This window comes from Camelus bactrianus, chromosome 20, assembly GCF_048773025.1.
Source record: "Camelus bactrianus isolate YW-2024 breed Bactrian camel chromosome 20, ASM4877302v1, whole genome shotgun sequence".
NCBI classification, from domain to species: Eukaryota; Metazoa; Chordata; class Mammalia; order Artiodactyla; family Camelidae; genus Camelus; species Camelus bactrianus.
The window spans coordinates 21,175,425-21,197,070 of record NC_133558.1 but is presented as its reverse complement, the minus strand read 5'-3'; the positions used below and the strand labels follow the sequence as shown (position 1 = coordinate 21,197,070).

Here is a 21,646-nt window from a genome sequence, read left to right as displayed (position 1 = left end):
TAGCTGGCACTCCGTGGACCCCCTGGCCCCATGGGATACACAGGCCGCCCTGGACCCTTGGTGAGTGAGTGGGGTGCTGAGACAGGGGATCCTTTATGTGGTGGGGCTATGGATAGTTCTGGAAAGGGACCAAGTTGAAGGTTATTTTGCTCCTTTGGGGGAGGGCTTTGAGGCCACTGATGGGTGTGTCCTTCGGCATAGCCACCCTCTCTTCTCTCTCACAGGGACAACCTGGGAGCCCTGGCCTGAAAGGAGAATCTGGAGACCTAGGACCTCAGGTGACACCCCCCACCCACCCACATGACCCCCAGCCCAGTGCCGCCTCCTCTGTCTATGCCCACTAACCCTGCCCCCAACCTCTGCCTCACAGGGTCCCAGAGGACCTCAGGGCCTCACAGGCCCTCCCGGAAAGGCTGGGCGAAGGGTAAGTGACCCAGGGGTAGGGTGGGTGTGGGTAGAAGATGGGAGATGGGGCACGGGGTGTAGAGCGCTGTGCCCCTGCTTTCTCTGACACTTCCCCTGCACCCCCAGGGCCGAGCGGGTGCTGATGGAGCCCGAGGGATGCCTGGAGAACCTGGAGTGAAGGTAACAGGCTTGGGCCCCTCTCTGATGCCCGTAGCTCCCAGCCCCACCTGAGCTCATTCATTTTCTGGGGATAACCGAGTCCCCCAGTTCCCTCCCCACTCAGGACGCAACAGGGAGAAGAGGCGTGGGAAAGGGGCTGGGACCTCACCTGGGCTGCCCTTCTTCTCCCTAGGGCGACCGAGGTTTTGATGGACTCCCAGGGCTACCTGGGGAGAAGGGACACAGGGTGAGTATATCGAGGATGGAGGGTGCTGGGGTGAGGGGGCAGATCTTCTGTGGAGGGGAGCGGAAGTAGGATGTCAAGACAAGGGAAGGAAGCTGAGGGTCCCAGTGGGAGCTCAGGGAATGAAATTAGTTGGTTAATTGAAGACGATCATGTCTGCCATGCTGGGGACTCTGCGACCCCTCTTACCTGTTTGCCCATTTTTCAGGGTGATACTGGTGCCCAGGGCCTTCCTGGGCCTCCTGGTGAGGATGGAGAGCGGGTGAGTGTCGTGCCCAGGACAGGGGCTTGGTATGGGTGAGGTCTGGAAGGTGAGGCTGCTTCACCATGTCCTCCTCCTCCAGGGAGACGATGGGGAGATTGGACCTCGGGGGCTGCCTGGAGAGTCGGTGAGTTGTGGGGTTTGGGTTGAGGGGCCTGGTTCTGAGTATGCCGGAAAGGGACACATTTTCTCTCACCCATGTATGCCCTCTCTTCCCCTCACCTGAATGCAGGGACCTCGAGGTCTCCTTGGCCCCAAAGGCCCACCTGGGATTCCTGGACCCCCGGTAAATGACTGTCCCTGACTTCTGACCCTGCCCTCATCAACTCTCTACCTTTCCTAACCCTTCTAGCTCCTCCTCCCCGGCCCCCACCTAACCCCACTTCAGCCTTCACCCTCAGGTGCCCTCGCAGGGCCAGATGGTGCAGTGCACCACAGGCTCTGAGCATACTAAAAAAAAATCTTCAAGGAAAACAAAACAAACCCCCACAAACCCACAGACCCACGCCCTGTGGATCTGGGCTGGCTCTATTTGCTTAGGTTTGGGATGAATTGGAGGTCTGACCGCTGTGCGCCCGCCCCATCCCACCCTCTGGAATGGCCGGGTCTCACAGAAACCACAGGTCCCTCCAGGGCCCAGGCCTGCTTTCCAGCCTGATCACGCCCCTCTCATGTTTCAGGGAGTCCGAGGCATGGATGGTCCCCATGGTCCCAAAGGAAGCTTGGTGAGTGTTGGCATGGAGACCCCACTGACCCTTAGCCTCTGGGGTCTCTGACAAGATCCTGTTCCCTTGCCACCATTTTGACCCCCTGCCTGCTTCTGGTTTTTGCCCTCTTGCTGTCCCTGCTGGGACTCAGCTTTCTGCCCTGTTTCTTCTGTCAACATCTCCTTCTGACCCCTGCCCATGGCCTGTTTCTAGGGTCCCCAGGGAGAGCCAGGCCCTCCTGGACAGCAGGGCACTCCTGGGACCCAGGTGAGTGGTCCTGTCCACCCCCTCCCCAATGTTAGTGACTTCCCTTGGGCTTCCACAGTGGGTCAGACCCTGGATGGGGAAAGGAAATTAAGGGTCTCAAGCCTTTGCTGCTCATGTTCTGAATGGGGGACGCTGGCTTGGGGAGAGAGAGGCCCACCCCTGGGGGACCTCTGTGACTTCTCTCTCCCTGTGTTTAGGGTCTGCCCGGGCCCCAGGGTGCCATTGGCCCTCATGGAGAGAAGGTAAGTGACTAAGTGATCTGTGGGACAGTGGATATGCCAAGGCAGGGTGTAGAGGTGTCTCAAATGTCTGGCTGGGACTTTTGACATGTTCAGACCTGACCCCTCTGGTGACCCTGGGCCTCCTCATCTTCTTGCAGGGTCCTCGAGGGAAACCAGGGCTCCCTGGCATGCCCGGCTCAGATGGGCCCCCGGTAAGTGGGTCCCCACTGCTTAATACAAATTCCCCTTGACCCTCCACCCCCAAGAATGATCTCCAAATGCCTTCAGTGAGTATCTGTACTGTGTGTCCCTTGCACTGGGAGGTCACTGGTAGTGCCCGCCAATGGTCCAACAGTTTCATTAGGTCACGGGGGCATTTGGGCTGGAGTGTAGGGAGGGGCTGCAGGGACAGGGACAGGGGTCAGCGGTCAGGTTGTCTTTCCTCTACCCCCAGGGTCACCCCGGCAAAGAAGGTCCCCCTGGAACCAAAGGAAACCAGGTGAGATCGTCCATGCCTCCTTTCACCCTCAAAGGGTTCCCACGCAGACCTGAGCCTCAGAGTCCCTGGGATTTCCTTGTCTCGTCACATGGCTCTGACAGTCCCTCGGTCCCACACCCTGTAACCCTGTCCGGACTTGTGTTGTCGTTTCCCTTTCTCCCACCCCCTGGGACTCCTACAGTGATACCCTGAGACCCCTTTATAGATGCCTCTCTTTCTTCTTCCAGGGTCCATCTGGACCTCAGGGTCCTCTGGGATACCCGGGACCTCGAGGTGTCAAGGTAACGGACCACCTGGCTGAGAGATAAAGACTGAGGTCAGGGGACCCAGCTGGGGTCTCTGGAGCTTGGTCCTTCCAGCCCAACCTCCCTTTCTAATCTCTCTGTCTCTATCCCCGTTCTGATTTTAGGGTGTGGATGGAATTCGGGGTCTGAAGGGTCACAAAGGTGAAAAGGTGAGCAGTGTTTCCCTGACTTCCCAGCACTCCTGCCCTGCCCCACTCCCACCTTTCTGCCCGTCTCTTCCTTCCTCCCTTCCCGCCAGCCTGCTCAGCTTTGCCCTCCAGCTCCTAAAATCTACCCTTCCACCCACATTCTCTGAAATCCTCCATTTTCACGCCCTGACCCTCCATCATCTGTGGTTTCCTCTCACCCCCTGTCTTTCTCAGGGCGAGGATGGCTTTCCTGGATTCAAAGGTGACATGGGTGTGAAAGGCGACAGGGTGAGTAGAAACCCCCACCCTGGACCCCCAACTCTAAGTGCTAATGATCCTCCCTTTTGGACCCCCCAACTACCAGCCTGTCCCTTGATACCCCAGACTCCCCTGCTCCCTTTAGAGCCTGGTCCTAGCAGGAACACAGCGCCACAGTCTGGTCCCACCGGCTCTCCAATCACAACGCTCTCCTGCCCCTGGGGCCTCCCTGAGTGACTTCTGGGACCCTCACCAAACCCACTTGGCCTTTCTGGGGCCTGTCTCTCCTCTCAGGGCCCAGCCCCCACCCCCAGTCCCTGTCCTTCATCTCTCTAACTCTCTCACCCAGGGCGAGGTTGGAGTTCCTGGTGCCAGGGGAGAGGATGGTCCTGAGGGGCCAAAGGGACGCACCGGACCCACCGGAGACCCTGGGCCTCCTGGGCTTATGGGCGAGAAGGTGATGGGGGATGAGGGATCTGTGTCCACATGCTCTAGGGCATGGAGGGGATGGGGGTCTGGGCACCGGGATCAGGGTGGTTATGGGGGTGCCAATGGCTGAGGTCAGCAAGTCAATCGAAGATGACCATGCATTAATTATGCTCCTCCCTGTGTATACAGCACCTCCAGGACACTGGGTGAAGGGGGCATACATAAGAAATCAAGGAAAAGTCCCTGCCATGAAGAGTTTACAACAGATAGATGGGGACAAGGCATAGTGGCCATCAGAGGGTACCTGTTGCAAAGCAGAATAAAAATGTGTCAATTCAGCACAGCAGGGGTTCTGAGAAGGAAGAGAGTCAGAGAGGAGGTGGGCTCTGAGATCTTCAGCACTAACCCTCCCCAGGCCCTTACTGTGTGTGGCACTGGGCTGACTTGCCATATCAATCCTGTGGGGTGGGTGCCCTTGCAGTCCTGTTTTGCAGAGGTTTTGCAGAGGCACCAGGAGGTTAAGATGTTTCTTAATCTCTCAACTAGTGAGGGGCAAAAGCCAAGGTTTGAGCCCAAGCAGTCAGGCTGCAGAATCCTTGCTCCCAACTTCCGCTCTACAGCTGTCTTCACAAGACAGGCCCTGAAGCATCGGGAGGCAGGGGGTGCATGGCGGGAAGCTGGGCAGTGCAGAGCTGAGCCAAGGGGTGGAGGCCATGTGGGGCCTGCAAAGGGACTGGTCCCAGTGGAGCAGGAGTGTGTGCTGGGGAAGATGGAGCTGAGGTTGACAGGTAGGAAGGGATGAGATCACAGCACCTTCAGGACCTGATGGAGCTGCAGACATTAAGGAGGCGAGATTCCAGCACCAGAGTTGCAGAAAATCCACTTTCAGGAAAGAGAGATTACAAACGCCAGGCAGCCCGTGGAGGGGCGGGAAATGAGGGGCCAGTGGCTAGGGGTTTGGTAAGGAGTGTTGCTGGGTGGGGGCTGGGTCCCACCTCTGAGTGTTGGGGTCTCCAGGGATGAAGGAGGATCCTCTCGCTCCTAATTGCCCTCTGTCCCTCCACAGGGCAAGCTGGGTGTTCCCGGTCTGCCTGGCTACCCCGGACGCCAGGGTCCCAAGGTGATGCAATGCCCCTTTTGTGCGCCTCCTCCTTCTCCCTTCCCTGACTCCTAACTGCGGGAAGCACAGACTGACAGAGCAGTGGGGGACCCTGGGGAGAATTTAGCCAACTCCTATTCTACCCGTGAGGGGACAGAGGCCCAGAAAGCACCAGGGTTTGTCCAAGGACACCTAGTTATTGGCAGGGCTTGGGTCTCCCACACCACTGCCTCCATCACCTCTCCTGACCCCCTGCGCCCTTCTTAGGCCCTCCCCTTTCATGACTTCTCAAGTTTTCTCCTCTTCATCCTCACCAGGGGTCCCTGGGATTTCCTGGTTTTCCTGGAGCCAGTGGAGAGAAGGGAGCCCGGGTAAGCTGGGGGAAGAGAAGGGGTGCACAGGGAGGGGTGGCTCTGTAGGGGCCCTTGGGTAATGTGTTGTCTCTGCTTCATTCCCCAGGGCCTGTCAGGGAAATCAGGGCCTCGGGGAGAGCGGGGCCCCACGGTGAGTACAGCGGGGAGAGACATGCAGCTCAAGATGCAAAAGGGTGCCTTGGGGTTTTTCTGGCAACTCCCTTCTCCTTTCTCTAGGGTCCACGGGGCCAGCGGGGACCCCGAGGTGCCACTGGGAAGTCTGGAGCTAAGGTTAGTGGGCTTGGCCGGGCTCCATTCTCCATCCGCCTCGTAGCCCAGTGCTGCTCAACTCCTCCGGCCTTGGAGACAGCTAGAAGGTGGCTCCTCCCATTCTCTGTTTCCCCCACAGGGAACATCGGGCGGTGATGGCCCCCATGGGCCCCCTGGAGAGAGGGTGAGTGTGGCTTGAGCCTCCTGTCCCCCAGAGCTCCCCAGGGAGCCCAAGTGGAGCCAGCTCCCTCTCACCTCAGGGAGGAGGCTGTGTCCCCTGCCCAGTGCCCCTCCCCATTCTCTTAACTCAACTCAGCTCTGTCTCTAGGGTCTCCCTGGACCTCAGGGCCCCAACGGATTTCCTGGCCCCAAGGGACCTCCGGTAAGCTGACCTATGACCTCTGATCCGCCTTGGTTCTGTGAGTCCTTTTCCCCATCCCCCTTCCCAACTGGGAGTTCATCTGACATCTGAACTCCTTCCAGGGTCCCCCTGGGAAGGACGGGCTGCCAGGACATCCAGGCCAGAGAGGAGAAGTGGTAAGTGATACCCCTGGGCTCTCAGACCCTCCAGCTCCAGAGCTGTCCAGAAGGCCTGCCAGGAAAGTTCTCCTGGCAGAGTGGAGAGCATCCTGGCACTGCTCAGACCACAGCCAAGGACTGGGTGGTGACCCTGCCCTTACCCTGGGACCCTGAGAGCCAGCACCCAGCGTCCACGCTTGACCATGTGTTCTGAGGGCCTCTCCTCTCTTCTTCCCTCAGGGTTTCCAAGGGAAGACTGGCCCCCCCGGCCCCCCAGGAGTGGTGGGACCCCAGGTACGTGTGCCCGCTGGAGAGAAGGTCTCCAGGCCCTGGAGTTAGTCTATCTGCCTCTCTCTTTTCCCTTTTCCCAATCACATGCCCCTGCCTCTCCTTTGCCTGACCTGGAGCCCTGGGGCTGGGTGAATGGTGGGGGCTGGGATTTGGAGCAGGGATCCCAAATATCAGACTGTTTCCTGGACCAGTTCTCATCTTCTCGCATCTTGGAAAAGAGGAGTTTCCCCAGCAGGGAAGCAAGGTGGTGTAGCTACTACTCCACACTGGGGAATTAAAACCAGAACAGAGGCCTAGGAGAAACCCAGGAAGCCCCCAGGAGCTTTGGGGCAGACATAAAGGGGTTCTAGAGGGGTATTTTAAGGTGGCCAGAGTGAGGTGGAGGGTCTGAGATTGGAGTCTCTGCCTCTTTCCCAGGGAGCTGCAGGAGAAACTGGGCCCATGGGGGAGAGAGGTCACCCAGGACCGCCCGGCCCCCCTGGAGAGCAGGGACTGACTGGGACAGCTGGAAAAGAAGGAACAAAGGTCAGTAAGGGGCTCGGCAGAGGGGAACTTGGGGGACCAGGGTTGGGGTGCTGAAGGAAACAGGCAGTTGGGGATTTGAGGGGGGCTGAGATCTTTCTGCTTGGTTTGGGAGCATGCTGTGGTTCATCACTTTTGTTTCCTTTTAGGGTGACCCTGGTCCCCCTGGGGCCCCAGGGAAGGATGGTCCTGCTGGTCTAAGGGGCTTCCCAGGAGAAAGAGGCCTCCCTGGCACTGCCGTGAGTGTGACCCCACCTGACTGCCTGTAACAAGTCACCCTGCATCCTGGCACCCCTCATCGTCACCCCCACTCCCATCTCCCCGACCTTCATCCTTCCCTGCATGTCTCCTGGACCCCATGCCTGTGGTGTCCCACCTTCCTGTCTCATGTCTGTTGTCTCCAACCTCTGGTTCATAGGGTGGAGCTGGTTTGAAAGGGAATGAAGGTCCGGCTGGTCCCCCTGGCCCTGCAGTGAGTCCAGGGTCCCTGAAAGGCAGAGGGGAATGAGGAAAGAGGATGGGTGAGGGAGGATGGAGAGGGGCATCTGGATTTAGGCAGGGCTGTGGGACTGGGCAGAGGGAGTCCAGGGTCCGTCATGATGCACCTGATTTGGGGCTATTCCCCTGGGACCCATGGTCAGGGGTCTGCTGGCATGGGTAGGCTGTGGGCTCCTTGAGGGTCTGACTCCATCTCCTGTCTCAGGGCTCCCCTGGGGAGCGAGGTTCAGCAGGATCTGGAGGACCCATTGGCCCCCCAGGGCGCCCAGGACCTCAGGGCCCCCCTGGAGCTGCAGGAGAGAAAGGTGTCCCGGTAAGTGTGGGTCCCAGGGAAGATACCTGGGAGGGGCCTGTGAGCTGATGGGTTACGGAGGGTTTTCTGTAGGGCTGTTTGAGGGTGAGGGCCATCTCTAGGTCATGACTTCTTTCTTCATTTCCCACAGGGTGAGAAGGGCCCCATTGGTCCAACTGGCCGTGATGGGGTTCAGGGTCCGGTGGGGCTTCCTGGTCCTGCTGGACCCCCAGGTGTGGCAGGAGAGGATGGAGACAAGGTGAGGAAACCCACAGACCTATGCCTCCATCTTCTTTCTGGATGAGATCTCTGATCTGGTCATGGTCCCCGATCCCTGTCTCATTCTCCCCAGCCCACCCCCTCCTTTCTCTAATATCTCACCTGCCTTCTCCTCCCAGGGTGAGGTGGGAGACCCTGGACAGAAGGGCACTAAAGGGAACAAGGGTGAACATGTAAGTGTCCACTCCTCTGACTTCTCACCTCTGGCCTTTAACCTCATTCTCACTTTGTCTCTCCCCTTGTCTCGGTACCTCTGACTCTTCTTTCTCCTCTAGGGCCCTCCTGGACCCCCTGGACCCCTCGGTCCTGTGGGGCAGCCCGGAGCAGCGGTGAGTGCTGGTGCGCCATCCGCAGCCTCTGCTCTGCCCTCAGTTCCCCTCTGCCCTTGGGCTTGGGGGTGGGAGTTGGGGACTCTTGGCCTGGTGCCTGGCTCTGTGTGGGGTTTGTAGCTAGAAAACACCTGACCCATGACCATCTCCATGTCCTTGTCCCTGCCCTCCTCCCACCTCAGGGAGCAGATGGGGAGCCTGGAGCTCGGGGTCCCCAGGGGCATTTTGGAGCCAAAGGTGATGAAGGAACAAGAGGATTCAATGGGCCCCCAGGACCCATTGGTCTACAGGTGAGTTGGGGTGGAGACGGGCTGAGCGGTGGGGTCACAATGGAGTTGATGTCTGCCTGGGCCTCCCACCAGCCGCCAGCTCCCTGCTGATGAGGACTGGGGAGATGGGGGCAGAGGACTGGGGAGGTGGGGGGCATGTGGGATCTGAGGGGGACGGAACTGGGGTGTCCATCTGCCTAGGGCTGTGCTTAAGGTGGTTTGGTCACCTGGGTCTGTGCTGTGTATACCCGTGCAGGGTTTGCCAGGCCCCTCAGGAGAGAAGGGAGAAACAGGAGACGTGGGCCCTATGGTGAGTGTGACCCCATTGATGGAGCGTGACCCCTACTGATTCCAGCCCCACCTACTAGCCACCCTCCTGCCCATCTATCCCCCACCCCAAAAGTCCACTGCTACTGACCCCACAGCAGCCTGCATGCTTGCTGTTCCTTGGCCTGGCTGTCCCCTTCGCTCAGGAACCTCTGCCTCCCCCAACCCTCCGCTGTTCATGTGCATCCATCTGTCTCCTCCCACTTCCCTTCTCCATATCCCTGTGTCTGTTTCTCTCCAGGGACCACCCGGCCCCCCAGGACCTCGAGGCCCAGCTGGACCCAATGGAGCTGATGTGAGTCCTCTCAGCCCCTTGTCCCTTCAGATAAATGTGGTCAGTCCTCTGCTTCACTTTCCTCAGACTATAAACTCTCACCTCAGGGGCCACGGGAAGCTGCTGGACCCTGGGAAGGCCTCCCACTGTCCGTGACCTCAGGCCCTCATTCAGGCTCTGCCCGTCGGCAGGGTACCTCCTCCCCTAAGCAATGATTCCTGTTTCTGTTCCTCCTCCAGGGTCCACAAGGTCCCCCAGGAGGTGTTGGGAACCTGGGTCCCCCTGGAGAGAAGGTACTAGGAAAGGACAAATGGATGGTTTGGGTCGGGGAATGAGGGTTGGACTTCTGCCAGTTTTGGTGGGGCAGAGTCAAAGGGGAGTGAAATGGGAGAGTATCAGGATTTTGTTGAGGGGGAGGAGGTTTTTGACCCCCTGTCTCCTTGCAGGGGGAGCCAGGAGAGTCAGGATCTCCTGGAGTCCAGGGCGAGCCAGGTGTCAAGGTGAGTAGTAGCTCTGAAGCCCCACTCTCCAACCCCCTTCACCCCCTCAATCCCACTCCCACTTTTCCTCTGACCTCCTGGAGCTGGAACTCCTCCAAAGCCCAGGAGTCTGCTCCCAGCCATTCTCTGTGACACCTGGTCCCTGGATCTGAGGGAGCCCTGCCCCCTCTTTCCTTGAAGGAAAGAGGGGCCAGGGATTCCCGCTATGGGCTTGACTTTCTGTGTGCACCCCAATGTCACTGAGGAGGTGAGGGGGAGGCTGAAGGTGTCTTGGAGGCAGGGGCTGCATCCTTGATTTTCAAGACCCCTTTGGGACCATCTGTACCCTCCACTCATCCTCCAGGGTCCACGCGGGGAGCGTGGGGAGAAAGGAGAGTCAGGGCAGCCAGGAGAGGCGGGACCACCAGGGCCTAAAGGCCCCACCGGCGATGATGGCCCCAAAGGGAACCCTGTGAGTTTGTGAGGAGGGCCCTGTGAATGGGAGACCTGGGAATACGGGTGTGTGTGAGTGTGAGGATCTTGGAGTTTGGGGAGCCCGAGAGTGTGGGGAATACCTGGGAAATAGGCTTTGGGAATGAGGTCTCCTGGGAGGGATGTATGGGGTCTAGGATACGAGAGAGAGAAAAGGAGAAAAAGCTCTCTAGTTAAGGACCTGAAAGCATTACACAGCATGCAGTGTATGAGGTGGGGAAAGGGGGTGCAGGGAACCCTCTTCCTTGGGTGGTGCAGGTGGGCACTGCCTGTAGAGGGGGAGAGTGTGGCCTGTGCCTGTGGGGGTTTGTTTTGGCTCTGGGTGGGCTTAGGGGGCTGTGACCCTGACCTTGATTTCCCTCTGGATTAGGGTCCTGTTGGTTTTCCTGGTGACCCTGGTCCTCCTGGAGAAAGTGGACCTCGGGTGAGTCTAACACAGGGAGGGGAAGGGTACAATGAGGTTCTCTGATGGGCATGCATGTGGGAACCGGGGGTATGGCAGGGCAGGTGGAGGGATGGGAGGATTGGCAGCTTTGGGGGTGATGCCAACCAGGTCAGGGGCCCCCCTCTGACCTTGCTTCATCCCTGCAGGGCCAGGATGGTGCTAAGGGTGACCGTGGAGAGGACGGAGAGCCAGGACAGCCTGTGAGTGACCGGTGTCCCCTCTCTCACTACTGAGCCCAGGCCTTCAGACCCATTCTCCCTCTTCTGTGCCCCACTCCCCAGGGGATCCTCACCCACCCCTATTGCTCCCTCCACAGGGGTCCCCTGGTCCCACTGGGGAGAATGGACCTCCTGGACCACTTGGAAAGCGGGTAAGCGAGGTGGACACCTGGGACCTTGAGAGGCAGTCCTGGGGCAGGCTGGATGGAGGTTGGGGCAATGGCAGGTGGGCGGGTAGGGAGATGCCTGGTGTCCAGGTTGTCCTTGGGTGAGGTGCGTTATGTGCGTGACCATGTGTGTTTGTACCTGTGCTGTGTATATTTTGGTATGTTCTGTAAGTTTTCTGTGTTCTTGCCAGGGGTGGTGGTGTGTATTGACCAATCAGGATGGACACTGAGGGAAGGGACTGGCTATCCTGGGGACCCCTGCTGGGCCAGGGATTAACCCTTTGGTTGCTGGGTAGGAGGTGAGGTCCTAGGCGGTGTGTTGACAAGAGGCTCTTCACCAAATGCACAGAGCTAGCCAGCATTTTAATAGCTGGTACCGCTGTACCAGCTCTCACATCTGTGAGTTGGCCTCTGGGATTGTGCCTGTGCGTGCACGGAGGGGTGTGTGTGTGTGTGTGTGTGTGTGCACCAAGAGGACAGGAAGGGGGAGGGGGTGAGCCTGACTATTACTGCTGCCTCCACCTGCAGGGTCCTGCTGGCACACCTGGTCCTGAGGGGCGACAAGGGGAGAAGGGGGCCAAGGTGAGGGAGAGGCCACCCTAGGTTCCTCGCGTTCCCACCCTTCTTGATCCTCACATCCCTGTCTCCATATGCCTACCCCAGCTCCACCTTCTCCACATCGAGCCCCCTGTGGGAGTGGGACTCCCTGTACTTATTCCTGCCCCAGGGGCCCCAGGGTTTGACTCTCCCCTCCTCACCCCATCCACCTTGGACCCCCTGCCCCGACCCACACCTGCTCCTCTGCCCTTCAAGACACGGTTCTTTTGTGCTTCAGGGGGATCCTGGTGCTGTGGGTGCCCCGGGGAAGACAGGCTCCGTGGGTCCTGCAGGCCCAGCAGGAAAACCTGGTCCTGATGGTCTGAGGGGGCTCCCAGGCTCAGTGGTAAGTTGTGGCGCAAAGAGGCTTAGCCAAGGTGGGAGACGCGTGGTGTGGGGACACTCCCTGACCTCTGTGGTCCCCTCAAATCTACAGGGTCAGCAAGGCCGTCCTGGGGCCACAGGCCAGGCCGGACCTCCAGGTCCTGTGGTGAGTGACTATGGACTGGGTAGGGTGGGGTCCCCCTGGGGCAGTGTGCATCGAGCTGGAGCCCTGGAGGAAGTGGGACATGGTGAGGGGGAGAGCTTGGTCCCACCTTTCCCTGAAAAGAGTGACCTCCTATCTCCCCACAGGGACCTCCAGGGCTTCCTGGCCTCCGGGGCGATGCTGGGGCCAAGGGAGAGAAGGTGAGTGACAGCATGTGGCCAGGTCTCTCTCCCCTCACCCCTGAAACATTTGGGGGAACCCCGTGCTCTTCAGGAGTCTTCACACAGCACCCCCTCTTTCCTCAGACCTGTGCCTGACGCCTCTCTTGTCTTCTGGGCTCTGACCCCTGTGGTTCTCCTCCCCATCCACGTGTCTCCCCCCTGCATCCCCCTCACCACCTGTCCCCTTTTCCAGGGTCACCCAGGTCTCATTGGACTGATTGGCCCCCCTGGGGAGCAGGGAGAGAAGGGTGATCGAGGACTTCCTGGCCCTCAGGGCTCCACTGGACAAAAGGGAGAGACTGTGAGTAGAGGGCGTGGTCCTGGGAGGTCTGGGGGTGGGAGGATGGGGGGTGGAGACTCATCTATGGGGTAGGGGAGGGGGAGAGGAGGAAGACCCAGTTGAACCAGCCCCCTCCCCTTACTAGGGCATCCCAGGAGCATCTGGCCCTATTGGTCCCGGAGGGCCCCCCGGCCTCCCTGTGAGTACCCCATCTGTTCCTCCACTAAATCCCCTAAACCCTACTGCTCTCCCCTCCATAATCCCCCAGTGGCTTCCATGGCAACCACCAGCCTAACAAGCATAGGCCCCAGTGTCCCCCATATGTTCTTACACCTGCAGTGTTTCTACCCCAGTCCCACAGGGCCTCCTGAATGTCCCCCTGTTCCCTCATGCCTGCCCCTCCTCTGGTGGCCCCAGGATCCTGTGGACTCATGACCTTGCCTCTCCCTTCCTCCGTGTTCTGACCTCCCCTATGGTGACCATCTCTTTCTTATTCCTCATTTCACAGGGACCTGCTGGCCCCAAAGGAGCCAAAGGAGCCACAGTGAGTGTCCCCCAGCTAGCTCTGCCCTCTGCCCCTCCCCCCAGCTGGACTTGACACTGTCTCTCCAGGGCAAACCTACTCTCCCCTGCCCCCAGCAGAGCCCCTCATTCCGAGCCTGGAGCCTGATTTCACCCTTTTGTGACCTTGATTGCCTGCTTGACCTCATGACCCCTCCCTGACCTCACTGACTCCTTTGGCAGGGCCCAGCTGGACCCAAGGGAGAGAAGGGCGTCCAGGGCCCTCCAGGACACCCGGTGAGTCACACATCAGGGCCAGCTTCTCTGATGGGCCCTCTCTGTCCAGGTGTTTCTCTGCTTCTCCCTCGTACTGACCTCATCTCTTGCCTTCTCTACCTGTCCCTCCACCCAGGGGCCCCCAGGCGAGGTGATCCAGCCCCTGCCCATCCAGATGCCCAAGAAGACTCGGCGCTCAGTGGACGGAAGCCGCCTGATGCAGGAAGATGAGGCCATGCCAACTGGGGGGGCCCCAGGCAGTCCTGGGGGGCTGGAGGAGATCTTTGGCTCACTCGACTCCCTGCGGGAGGAAATTGAGCAGATGAGGCGTCCGACAGGGACCCAGGACAGCCCCGCTCGCACCTGCCAGGACCTGAAGCTCTGTCACCCAGAGCTGCCCGATGGTCAGTGTCGGGCACACGACATGTTAACAGCAGCATGGACAGGAACAAGCAGGGTGGAGGCCAGAGGAGTATTGGGGAAGGTGTTGGGGTAGGGGTGAGGGGTGAGGGGCTGGAGCAGCAGCTCTTTACCAGCCAGATCAGAAATTTCAATATTTAGCAACTGATATGGTCCCACCAGGCTTATCAGCTCATTATCAGCCCAGTGTCTACAGGATTAGATAAACATATACACATGTACACACATGCTTGCATTTACCCACATGAACATGTGTGCAAACCTACAACCACACGTTGTATCAGTATGAGGGGGTCGGTGCGCCTACCTCCTCCAGTCAGGAGCCTGGGGGTGCTCCTCGGGGGTGGGGTGTCAGAGATGGGGCAGGGGCATAAGGGGAGGAGGGAAACCGAAGTAGGGTGGGCAGTGGGAGGACAGAGGACTGGGAGCGTGTGAGGACGCTGCTTAGAGCAGTGGGAGGGAAGTGGGAGCATGGGGTCCGAGACCTCTGGGGCCCTGACCCTTCTTTCTCCATCACTCAACAGGAGAGTACTGGGTCGACCCCAACCAGGGCTGTGCTCGGGACGCCTTCCGGGTTTTCTGCAATTTTACAGCAGGAGGGGAAACCTGTGTGACGCCCAGGGATGATGTCACACAGGTGAGCGCTGGTCCCTGACTGCCCTCTCTCCTGCCCCACAATGGAGCACATCGGGGCCTAGTGGTTTCTGGGTTTGTGTGACAGGTACCCTGGCCCTTGCCCTGCAGAGCCTGCTGACCCTTCTTCATTCCTTGACTCCTCTTCCTTTCCTTCTCACCAGTCTTTCGATGCTCACTTTGTCTCCTTCCCTTGACAACCCAAGACAAAAGATTGCCTTTTGTTTACCCTCTGGCTCCTACTCTGGTCCTTCATCACCCCCCCCCCCCGCCACCCCTCCTCCCCCAGCGCTTTCCTCCCACCCATTCCCTGCTCGTGACCTTGGCTCAGCCGGCTCGCTTCTGCAGACGCTCCGCAGGCCTGTCTCCGCCCCTGACCGCAGCCCTCTCTTCTGGCAGTTCTCTTACGTGGACTCAGAAGGCTCCCCGGTGGGCGTGGTCCAACTCACCTTCCTGCGGCTGCTCAGCGTCTCCGCCCACCAGAACGTCTCCTACCCGTGCTCTGGGGAGGCCCGGGATGGGCCCCTGAAGCTCCGCGGGGCCAATGAAGACGAGCTGAGCCCAGAGACCAGCCCCTACGTCAAGGAATTCAGAGACGGCTGTCAGGTGGGAACTAGGGAGAGCTGGGGAGGGCGGGTCCCAGACTTAGGCTGGAAGAAGGCGGCGGGAAGACCCTTTGGGCAGGTGCACCGGCGACTAGCAGGAGGAGTTCAGTTTCCTGGTGTCAGATATGCCTTCAGGAGCTCAGACAGGGGCGAGGCGGGGCAGGAAGGATGGAAGGTGGGTTTCACCTGTGTGCACAGGGCAGTGTCACCCAGAGTGAGTCATGCAGGCTCCTAACACATTTACACAGGTTGCCCAGCAGAGGCACATGGGTGTAAACACTGCCCCTCCCCATGGAGGCACAGGGGCACACAGACACCCCCAATCCGTACATACAGTCCCAGAGTCTCCTGGACAGGGTCACACAGGTACCCACACATGCAGAATCCTGTTGGCTATTATCACCTGGTTACACCCACAAACATACATACACACATCCCCGTGGAGCCACAAAGACTCACAAAGCCACTACCGATGGATAATCTCAAAGACAAACCTAAAGCTGTACGGACCAGCTCAGGAGTGTGGTGTACCCATGCACGCGCGCGCGCGCACACACACACACACACACACACACAGAGCCTTCCCAGCTTTCCCAATCCTGACTCTCTGGAAGAAATTTTAGGAAGAAAATTTGGCAAGGTCTGAACTCGTGACATGGATTAGGGAAACAGCATCTCAGGGCACTCAGAGAAGAGGATAGCCTGGGCCTGAGGCTGGGGAGTCCGTGGGCAGTGGGTGCCTCCACCACACTCACCCCTCCCTCCCTCTCTCTTGTGTCTCCCCCTCAAGACTCTGCAAGGCCGGACGGTGCTAGAGGTTCGAACACCTGTGCTGGAGCAGCTGCCTGTGCTGGATGCCTCCTTCTCAGATCTGGGGGCCCCCCCAAGGCGGGGAGGGGTGCTGCTGGGGCCTGTATGCTTCATGGGCTAGGAACCTTCTCCTCTGTCTGACCCTGTCCGTCGAAACCAGGCCCACCTGGAATCCCACAGCATCAGTTCTGTGCCACCTCGCAGGAGGGCTCCTTACCATCCAGGGGACCTTGGGCCAGGGCACCGAGAGCCTCCAGTCAGGGGCAGTCCAGGGGAGGGGTGAGGCGGGTACTGAGACACCCCAGGGGAGGGGGGCTCACCTGGGGCTTGGGGCCCTCCCACCTGGAGCCTGTGCCCTGATAGACAGCTGAGAGACCCTTATTTAAAATATACCTCCCAATCACCCCAAACAAGTGGAAGAGAAGAGAAAGGACACTGTGTATTTTGTATTTAAAAAGTAATTATATTATTTAAAGAGTGGAAAACAAAATGACAAAAAAGATAAAGAGAGAATTGCCAATGAAAACCAATGGACTTTGGAGACAGGGCTCTCCTGGGGTGAGCCCTGGCACCCTCATCCTTGCCTCAGGGCTTCCTCAGCGACTGTGGGGGGTTGGAGGCCGAACTCCACCTTCTCACACCCCACCTGCAGTACCCACTGTGAACCTTGGAATATATGGTCTCCTTTGCCTCAGGGCTCTGCCTCTCTGCCCAGGGTGGGGCTCCCTGACTCACATACCTGCTGTCTTTCACTTGGTCTGGGGCTTGCATGAAGTGCCTGCTCCCTGGGGACCAGGCCACTCCCCCAGGGGAGAAATGGAATAGCAAGGGGTGTGTGCAGGGCCCGTGTTCAGCGGACTGTTGAAATATTGAGATTCTTCCATCTTAGCCAGGAATTTGCCATGGCCCCGAGCCCTCGGGATTTCCCACTGCCATCCCGGCCACCCCATCCCTCCCTTGGGCACCCCCTTACCTTCCCCGATCCTGCAACTAAAGGGTTAATGTGTGGCATACGGATGGAAGGGACTCCCAGGACCTTGTCTAGCACTATGACCTGCGTCCATTCTGACAGATGGTTAAAAAATGTGATTGTCTCCTCCTGGGGTGTATGTGTGTGGTGCTTGTGTTGTTATTTCAATCCCCCCAACCCTCATCCGACAACACCTCATCTTCCTGGCTGAGCTGTTACCATAAATGGATGGCTTAATCCCTATTGGCTGGAAGGCCTGTCCAGCTGGGGTGTCAGGGTGCAGAGAGAGTTCATAATGCCTGGCTGACAAGTTCAGCATCTCAAACAGAACCCCCATGACACCAGGTGGGGTCCCAGGGCTCTGCCTGACGCTGGTGCTGGACTGGCTCTGTGTGAGGGTGTGCCTGCCTTCCTTGATTTCACCTCAAACACAACCCCGCCCCCAGTCTTTAGGGACCTCAAGGTGGGAAGGAGCCTTAGATGCCTAGTCTGAACTCTGCAATGCGGGAACTGAGGCTCACTTCCACGACAACGCTGCACCTGTGTCTTTGGTACAGGCTTTCATGTCGTGTCATAAAAAACCAGGGATTCCGCCAGGGTTCATCTTGCTTGTGCGCATTAGTGTCTACATCATTCCAGGGTTTGTGCCGAGTCTAGATTCACAGTCCTCGCCCAGTCTCCTCCAACTCCATGCCGCGCCCCCAGCGGCCCTTCTCAGGGCTTATTTAGCAGCTCTGGGTCAGGTGTCCCTTCTGTTCAGGGCTGGCCACACAGCCGGGCATCACTAGCCGGCCTCCCGCAGCTCCTGGCGCTTCCCATCCTCACACAGCACATCCTGGCTCCCACACGTCCTGGCAGGAAACTAAAACTTACTTCAGGGCCTCCTCCGCGTCGCTATGCCCCTTTCCTTGCTGGGTGCCTGGCTGCAGGCGCAGTGGAGGAACGGATGTACGAGCGTGTGCACGTGTGTGTGTCTGGGTTTCTCGGCCACAGACCCCCGGGGGCGGGCCGGGGAAGGGCTCACTTGCGCCCGGGACCCGGAGTCCCAGTAGGCAGCGCCGGGTAGGCAGCTCCAGCTCCCCGTACTTCTTCCTCCGGGCGGATCCAGATCCCCGAGGGCGCCGCCTTGATCGTGCCGGTCCCCAAGGACAAAGCCTCAATCTTGGAACCCTGGAGTATTGGAGCTAACGCAGTCTCGATCCCAGGGAGCTCTTCTGTGGGGATCTAGAAGCCCAGCCTCGCGTAGGCGGGCGGGCAGGAAAACCCATCGCAGGTGAAAATCTTTTTTCCGCGCGCCGGCGCCTCCGGCTCTGCGCATCTCTCTGCCTCTGCTGCCCTCTGGTGTCGGTGCCAAGACCTCGCCCGAAGGGCAGCCGGAGTGATTCGGGTCCCTAAGACATCCTCAAACCACCGTCCCTCCTCCGTCACCCACTGAACCCTCACTCCCACTCCCCCAACCTGGGAAGAGGCTGAATGGAACGGAAGCTCCTGCGCCTCGTCTATTTGGGTTCAGGCGATGCACGGGGTTTCTGGCATCACTCATGCCCTCCCCTGTGTCTCAGTCGCTTCAGACATCCCTCTCCCTACCTGCCAGGCCTCAGCGGAAGGGAAGATCAAACCTAAACAGACGCGCCGCATTCTGCTCCGCCCGCACCCGCTCCCGGCCAAGCCGGCCCAGAGCTGAGGTTTCTCCAGAGCTCTCTCAGCAGTTGGAGCCAAACCCACAGAGGTCGCTTTCAGAGCACAAAAGGGGAGTGTCCCCAAAGGTCACTTTTGATCAGATACTCTGAGCTCAGAGGGCTTTTCTCCGTGGAAACAATGCCATGCATTTACTCAAATAACATTTATACATGGTGGTTAGGCCCCCAGGACCAATCCACAAAAGCCTATTTAGTATGCCAAGCAACCCCATATAACAGTTTTATGAGCACTTCTGTTCCAAGTCGCAGCTGAGAAGGCCAGGACCACAGCCTTCTCGCAGTGGGACTTCTCCTGCCCCTCTGGCAAGCTTGGGCCTGGCTGTAAGGAAAGATGAGAGGAGTTTAAGGACAGCGCCCAGAGATGAAAGTTTTGGGGGTAGGACTGGGCGTGGGTTGTGCAAATGTCCTGGCATCTGGACATGTGGGTGCTGGCAGTGGCTCCAGTGGCTTGTGGGCAGTGGAGGTTTCTAGATGTGGTAAGGAGGAGATAAAGGAGAGGAAGGCAGAGATTTGGGGAGCTACTTTGGGTGTGATTGGGCCCAAACTTATATTCTTGTGGGAGAGGCTGTGTCCTGACATGTCTTGGCTGCCTCTCAAAGGAATTTAACTTGAACCATTGATGGTGTTTGAAAAGGTAAGTGATGTGATGGAGTTGTGTGCCGGCAAGGCCCCACCCAGATCGGAGCAGGATGTGAAGGCCCTAGACACAGGCACACAGCCAACAACAGGTTGGGAGGCTTAGGAGGGGGAGGACTTGAAGTGAGGAAGGCAGTGAGATTATAGCCTGAAGGCTGTGGGGATGGGGTCCCTCTCGCCCTCTAGCTGATACTTTCGGCATCTGTGACTTATGGTCAAAAATCAGCTTGTGGCAAGGAGGGTATAGCTCAGTGGTACAATGTATGCTTGGCATGCAGGAGGTCCTGGGTTCAATCCCCAGTGCCCCCATTAAAAAAGTAATAATAAATAAATAAACCTAATTACCCTCACCCTCAAAAAAAAAAACTTGTAAAATTTGGACCACTTAGATAACTGTACTTGGAAGTACTACACATCCCAGAAAGCCATGGGCTATGTGTCTCTGTTTTCTCCCTCTCTTGGCTATGTTGCATGCTATGCTGCATGGGATTTGTAGTTTCTAAATGGACCAGGGCAAGTAGGGGTGGAGATGAGCTGGGGAAGGGAGTGGGTCTAAGTAAGTCTCTAGCTGCTTCAGAAAGAAAGCTCCTGTGTAGTAGGAGGTGGCTGCTTTGTGGTTATGAAGCTCCTAATCCTGCAAGTTTGGTGTGGTCAGCAGGGAGCATTAAGGCCATATCCTAACTTCTTCATGACCAACTGTGCAGTTCAGATGCCAATGTTCGTGTTTCTCAACGTAGACCTGTTGAAGTGAGCAGAGGTCATCCCTGGGTGCTTGCACTGGGGCTTTCTGTTAGCTTTTTTCTCATCTTCGGAGTTGTTTCACAGAAACTGGCACTGCCAGCAGATTGCAGTCTCAGTAGGGAAGGTGTGTCCTGCTAGTCCTTGAGTGAAGACCAGGGACACCTATGGAGGCACTGCCCTAAAGCCAGGATGGTAAGATCAGCCGCAGTGAGAGCCAGCCCACAGAGCCACCTGCCCTCAGTCAGCGGGAGCGCAGCGACGCATTTGTGTACTTTGCTCTGGCCTCTCTGGTAGTAACATCTTACTTCGTCCTTCAAGATCTTTTATTCCCAAGATGAGTGGTTTTCCAAAGCAAACAGATTAAAGCCGTGCTGGATACTATGGCAGCTGGTGTAAAGGTCACGTTCCAGGTCTCACCACTTCATCTATAAAGGCTTTGGACTCCATAGAGATTTGGGCCAAAGTATGTGGGTCATGAAGATCTAGTCCTACATTGTGTTCATGTCTCCCCAGGGTGTGGGCTATTCAGGCAGTGGTCCAGTTCTTCTTACAAAATAAGGAACACCTTATTCCTAGTGTTGGTAGGGATTTTTTATAATTCTGCAACTTTTCAGTTGTGGTCATTTTTACTAATACCTCAGTATTTCCCTTACTTTTCAGAATTGAAAATCTACAGAAACAAATAAAAGCTAAAAACTAAGAAACATTTTCAGAGATACTAGGGTTAGGGAGAAGATGGGAAGTAGTACTGCATTTAATTGGAGCCTGGTGACAGAGGCAGCCAGACGGAAAAGTCTGTAGCAGTTGATGGCCTAGGTTGGGTAGGGCTGAGCAGACAGGGCTGAGGGCAGTACTGACGTTAGCTGGCAGGAGTTCTCGCTGTATTCCTAACAAGGGCTTCTTCTTCATTTAGCTGTGGTGCTTTGCTTCCAGCTGGGCTGCTTATTTAATGAGTATCAGTTTTCTCACCCGCAAAATGGGATAGTACTTGGTCTGTAAGGGAATAATTCTCCCTTTAATGACAGCCTTTGCATTGGAAAGGGAAGGGAGGGTAACTGGCCATGTTGCCTTAGTTCCAACTCCTTGCCTTGGTTACTGCTGACACACTGGTGTCTGGGGTGCCCTGCTCCTCTGTATACTTCTTTTTTTAATGGACATATAGTTGATTTACAATATTGTGTTAGTTTCAGGTGCACAGCAACCCTGTCCATTTCTGATCTTATTGCTGTCAAGACCCCCCTACTTCTTAGGTTTCTTTTTGTTACAAACAGTAAAACCTGATTCAGAACAGCTTAAGCCCCAGGGAAATTTATTATAAAAATCTTGAGGTACTTAGGATTTGAAGGAAGGGTTGACTCGTTAGGGAAGAGCTCAAGGCTTCATGGACTTGGTCTCTGGAGCCACAAGTACTGAGTGGTGGCCGCAGACCCCACTCTGGTTCTCCGTGCACAATCTCGACGTCTCTGGGCTCTGCTGTTCAGATTCCTGGAGAGCCAATGTGCTTGGCTCAGCTCTGGGGTCCACAGTTTCCCTGAGAACCAGCTTTCTATGGCTGGGGATCACACGTAACTGGAAAGGAGGATGGGAAACTAGTACTTGTTCTGGAAGTCTGCGTGCCCAAATCAAATGGAAAGTTCTATTAAGGTGTTGTGGGAGTATGGATATTGGGGAACAAGTCTCTGTGTGCTGTGTCTCTAAACAACTTCTTGAGAAAGATCCAGAAATGGGGGGAATTCTGCAGTGGCTGCTTTTACCAATAAAG

At 57.4% G+C, this 21,646-nt stretch overlaps 1 protein-coding gene across 4 annotated transcripts in view; it reads left to right on the top strand.

The window, feature by feature from the left end:
• The window catches only part of COL11A2 (collagen type XI alpha 2 chain), a 29,939-nt gene extending 13,003 nt beyond the window's left edge, over positions 1-16,936 (top strand). For all 4 annotated transcript variants that reach the window (XM_074348466.1, XM_074348469.1, XM_074348468.1 and 1 more), the window contains 53 exons: positions 4-60; positions 225-278; positions 371-424; positions 532-585; positions 758-811; positions 1,017-1,070; positions 1,153-1,197; positions 1,303-1,356; positions 1,751-1,795; positions 1,991-2,044; positions 2,242-2,286; positions 2,424-2,477; positions 2,720-2,764; positions 2,992-3,045; positions 3,174-3,218; positions 3,432-3,485; positions 3,805-3,912; positions 4,951-5,004; positions 5,301-5,354; positions 5,443-5,487; positions 5,574-5,627; positions 5,746-5,790; positions 5,935-5,988; positions 6,090-6,143; positions 6,366-6,419; positions 6,834-6,941; positions 7,088-7,177; positions 7,357-7,410; positions 7,642-7,749; positions 7,880-7,987; positions 8,127-8,180; positions 8,283-8,336; positions 8,519-8,626; positions 8,862-8,915; positions 9,174-9,227; positions 9,446-9,499; positions 9,653-9,706; positions 10,050-10,157; positions 10,548-10,601; positions 10,769-10,822; positions 10,939-10,992; positions 11,536-11,589; positions 11,843-11,950; positions 12,041-12,094; positions 12,238-12,291; positions 12,506-12,613; positions 12,738-12,791; positions 13,101-13,136; positions 13,337-13,390; positions 13,506-13,773; positions 14,314-14,426; positions 14,822-15,028; positions 15,818-16,936. In XM_074348466.1, coding sequence (XP_074204567.1) covers positions 4-60; positions 225-278; positions 371-424; positions 532-585; positions 758-811; positions 1,017-1,070; positions 1,153-1,197; positions 1,303-1,356; positions 1,751-1,795; positions 1,991-2,044; positions 2,242-2,286; positions 2,424-2,477; positions 2,720-2,764; positions 2,992-3,045; positions 3,174-3,218; positions 3,432-3,485; positions 3,805-3,912; positions 4,951-5,004; positions 5,301-5,354; positions 5,443-5,487; positions 5,574-5,627; positions 5,746-5,790; positions 5,935-5,988; positions 6,090-6,143; positions 6,366-6,419; positions 6,834-6,941; positions 7,088-7,177; positions 7,357-7,410; positions 7,642-7,749; positions 7,880-7,987; positions 8,127-8,180; positions 8,283-8,336; positions 8,519-8,626; positions 8,862-8,915; positions 9,174-9,227; positions 9,446-9,499; positions 9,653-9,706; positions 10,050-10,157; positions 10,548-10,601; positions 10,769-10,822; positions 10,939-10,992; positions 11,536-11,589; positions 11,843-11,950; positions 12,041-12,094; positions 12,238-12,291; positions 12,506-12,613; positions 12,738-12,791; positions 13,101-13,136; positions 13,337-13,390; positions 13,506-13,773; positions 14,314-14,426; positions 14,822-15,028; positions 15,818-15,958 — 3,765 coding nt within the window. In that variant the 3' untranslated portion in view covers positions 15,959-16,936. The remainder of the gene's footprint in view (positions 1-3; positions 61-224; positions 279-370; positions 425-531; positions 586-757; positions 812-1,016; positions 1,071-1,152; positions 1,198-1,302; positions 1,357-1,750; positions 1,796-1,990; positions 2,045-2,241; positions 2,287-2,423; positions 2,478-2,719; positions 2,765-2,991; positions 3,046-3,173; positions 3,219-3,431; positions 3,486-3,804; positions 3,913-4,950; positions 5,005-5,300; positions 5,355-5,442; positions 5,488-5,573; positions 5,628-5,745; positions 5,791-5,934; positions 5,989-6,089; positions 6,144-6,365; positions 6,420-6,833; positions 6,942-7,087; positions 7,178-7,356; positions 7,411-7,641; positions 7,750-7,879; positions 7,988-8,126; positions 8,181-8,282; positions 8,337-8,518; positions 8,627-8,861; positions 8,916-9,173; positions 9,228-9,445; positions 9,500-9,652; positions 9,707-10,049; positions 10,158-10,547; positions 10,602-10,768; positions 10,823-10,938; positions 10,993-11,535; positions 11,590-11,842; positions 11,951-12,040; positions 12,095-12,237; positions 12,292-12,505; positions 12,614-12,737; positions 12,792-13,100; positions 13,137-13,336; positions 13,391-13,505; positions 13,774-14,313; positions 14,427-14,821; positions 15,029-15,817) is intronic.
• The last annotated feature ends 4,710 nt before the right edge of the window (positions 16,937-21,646 follow it).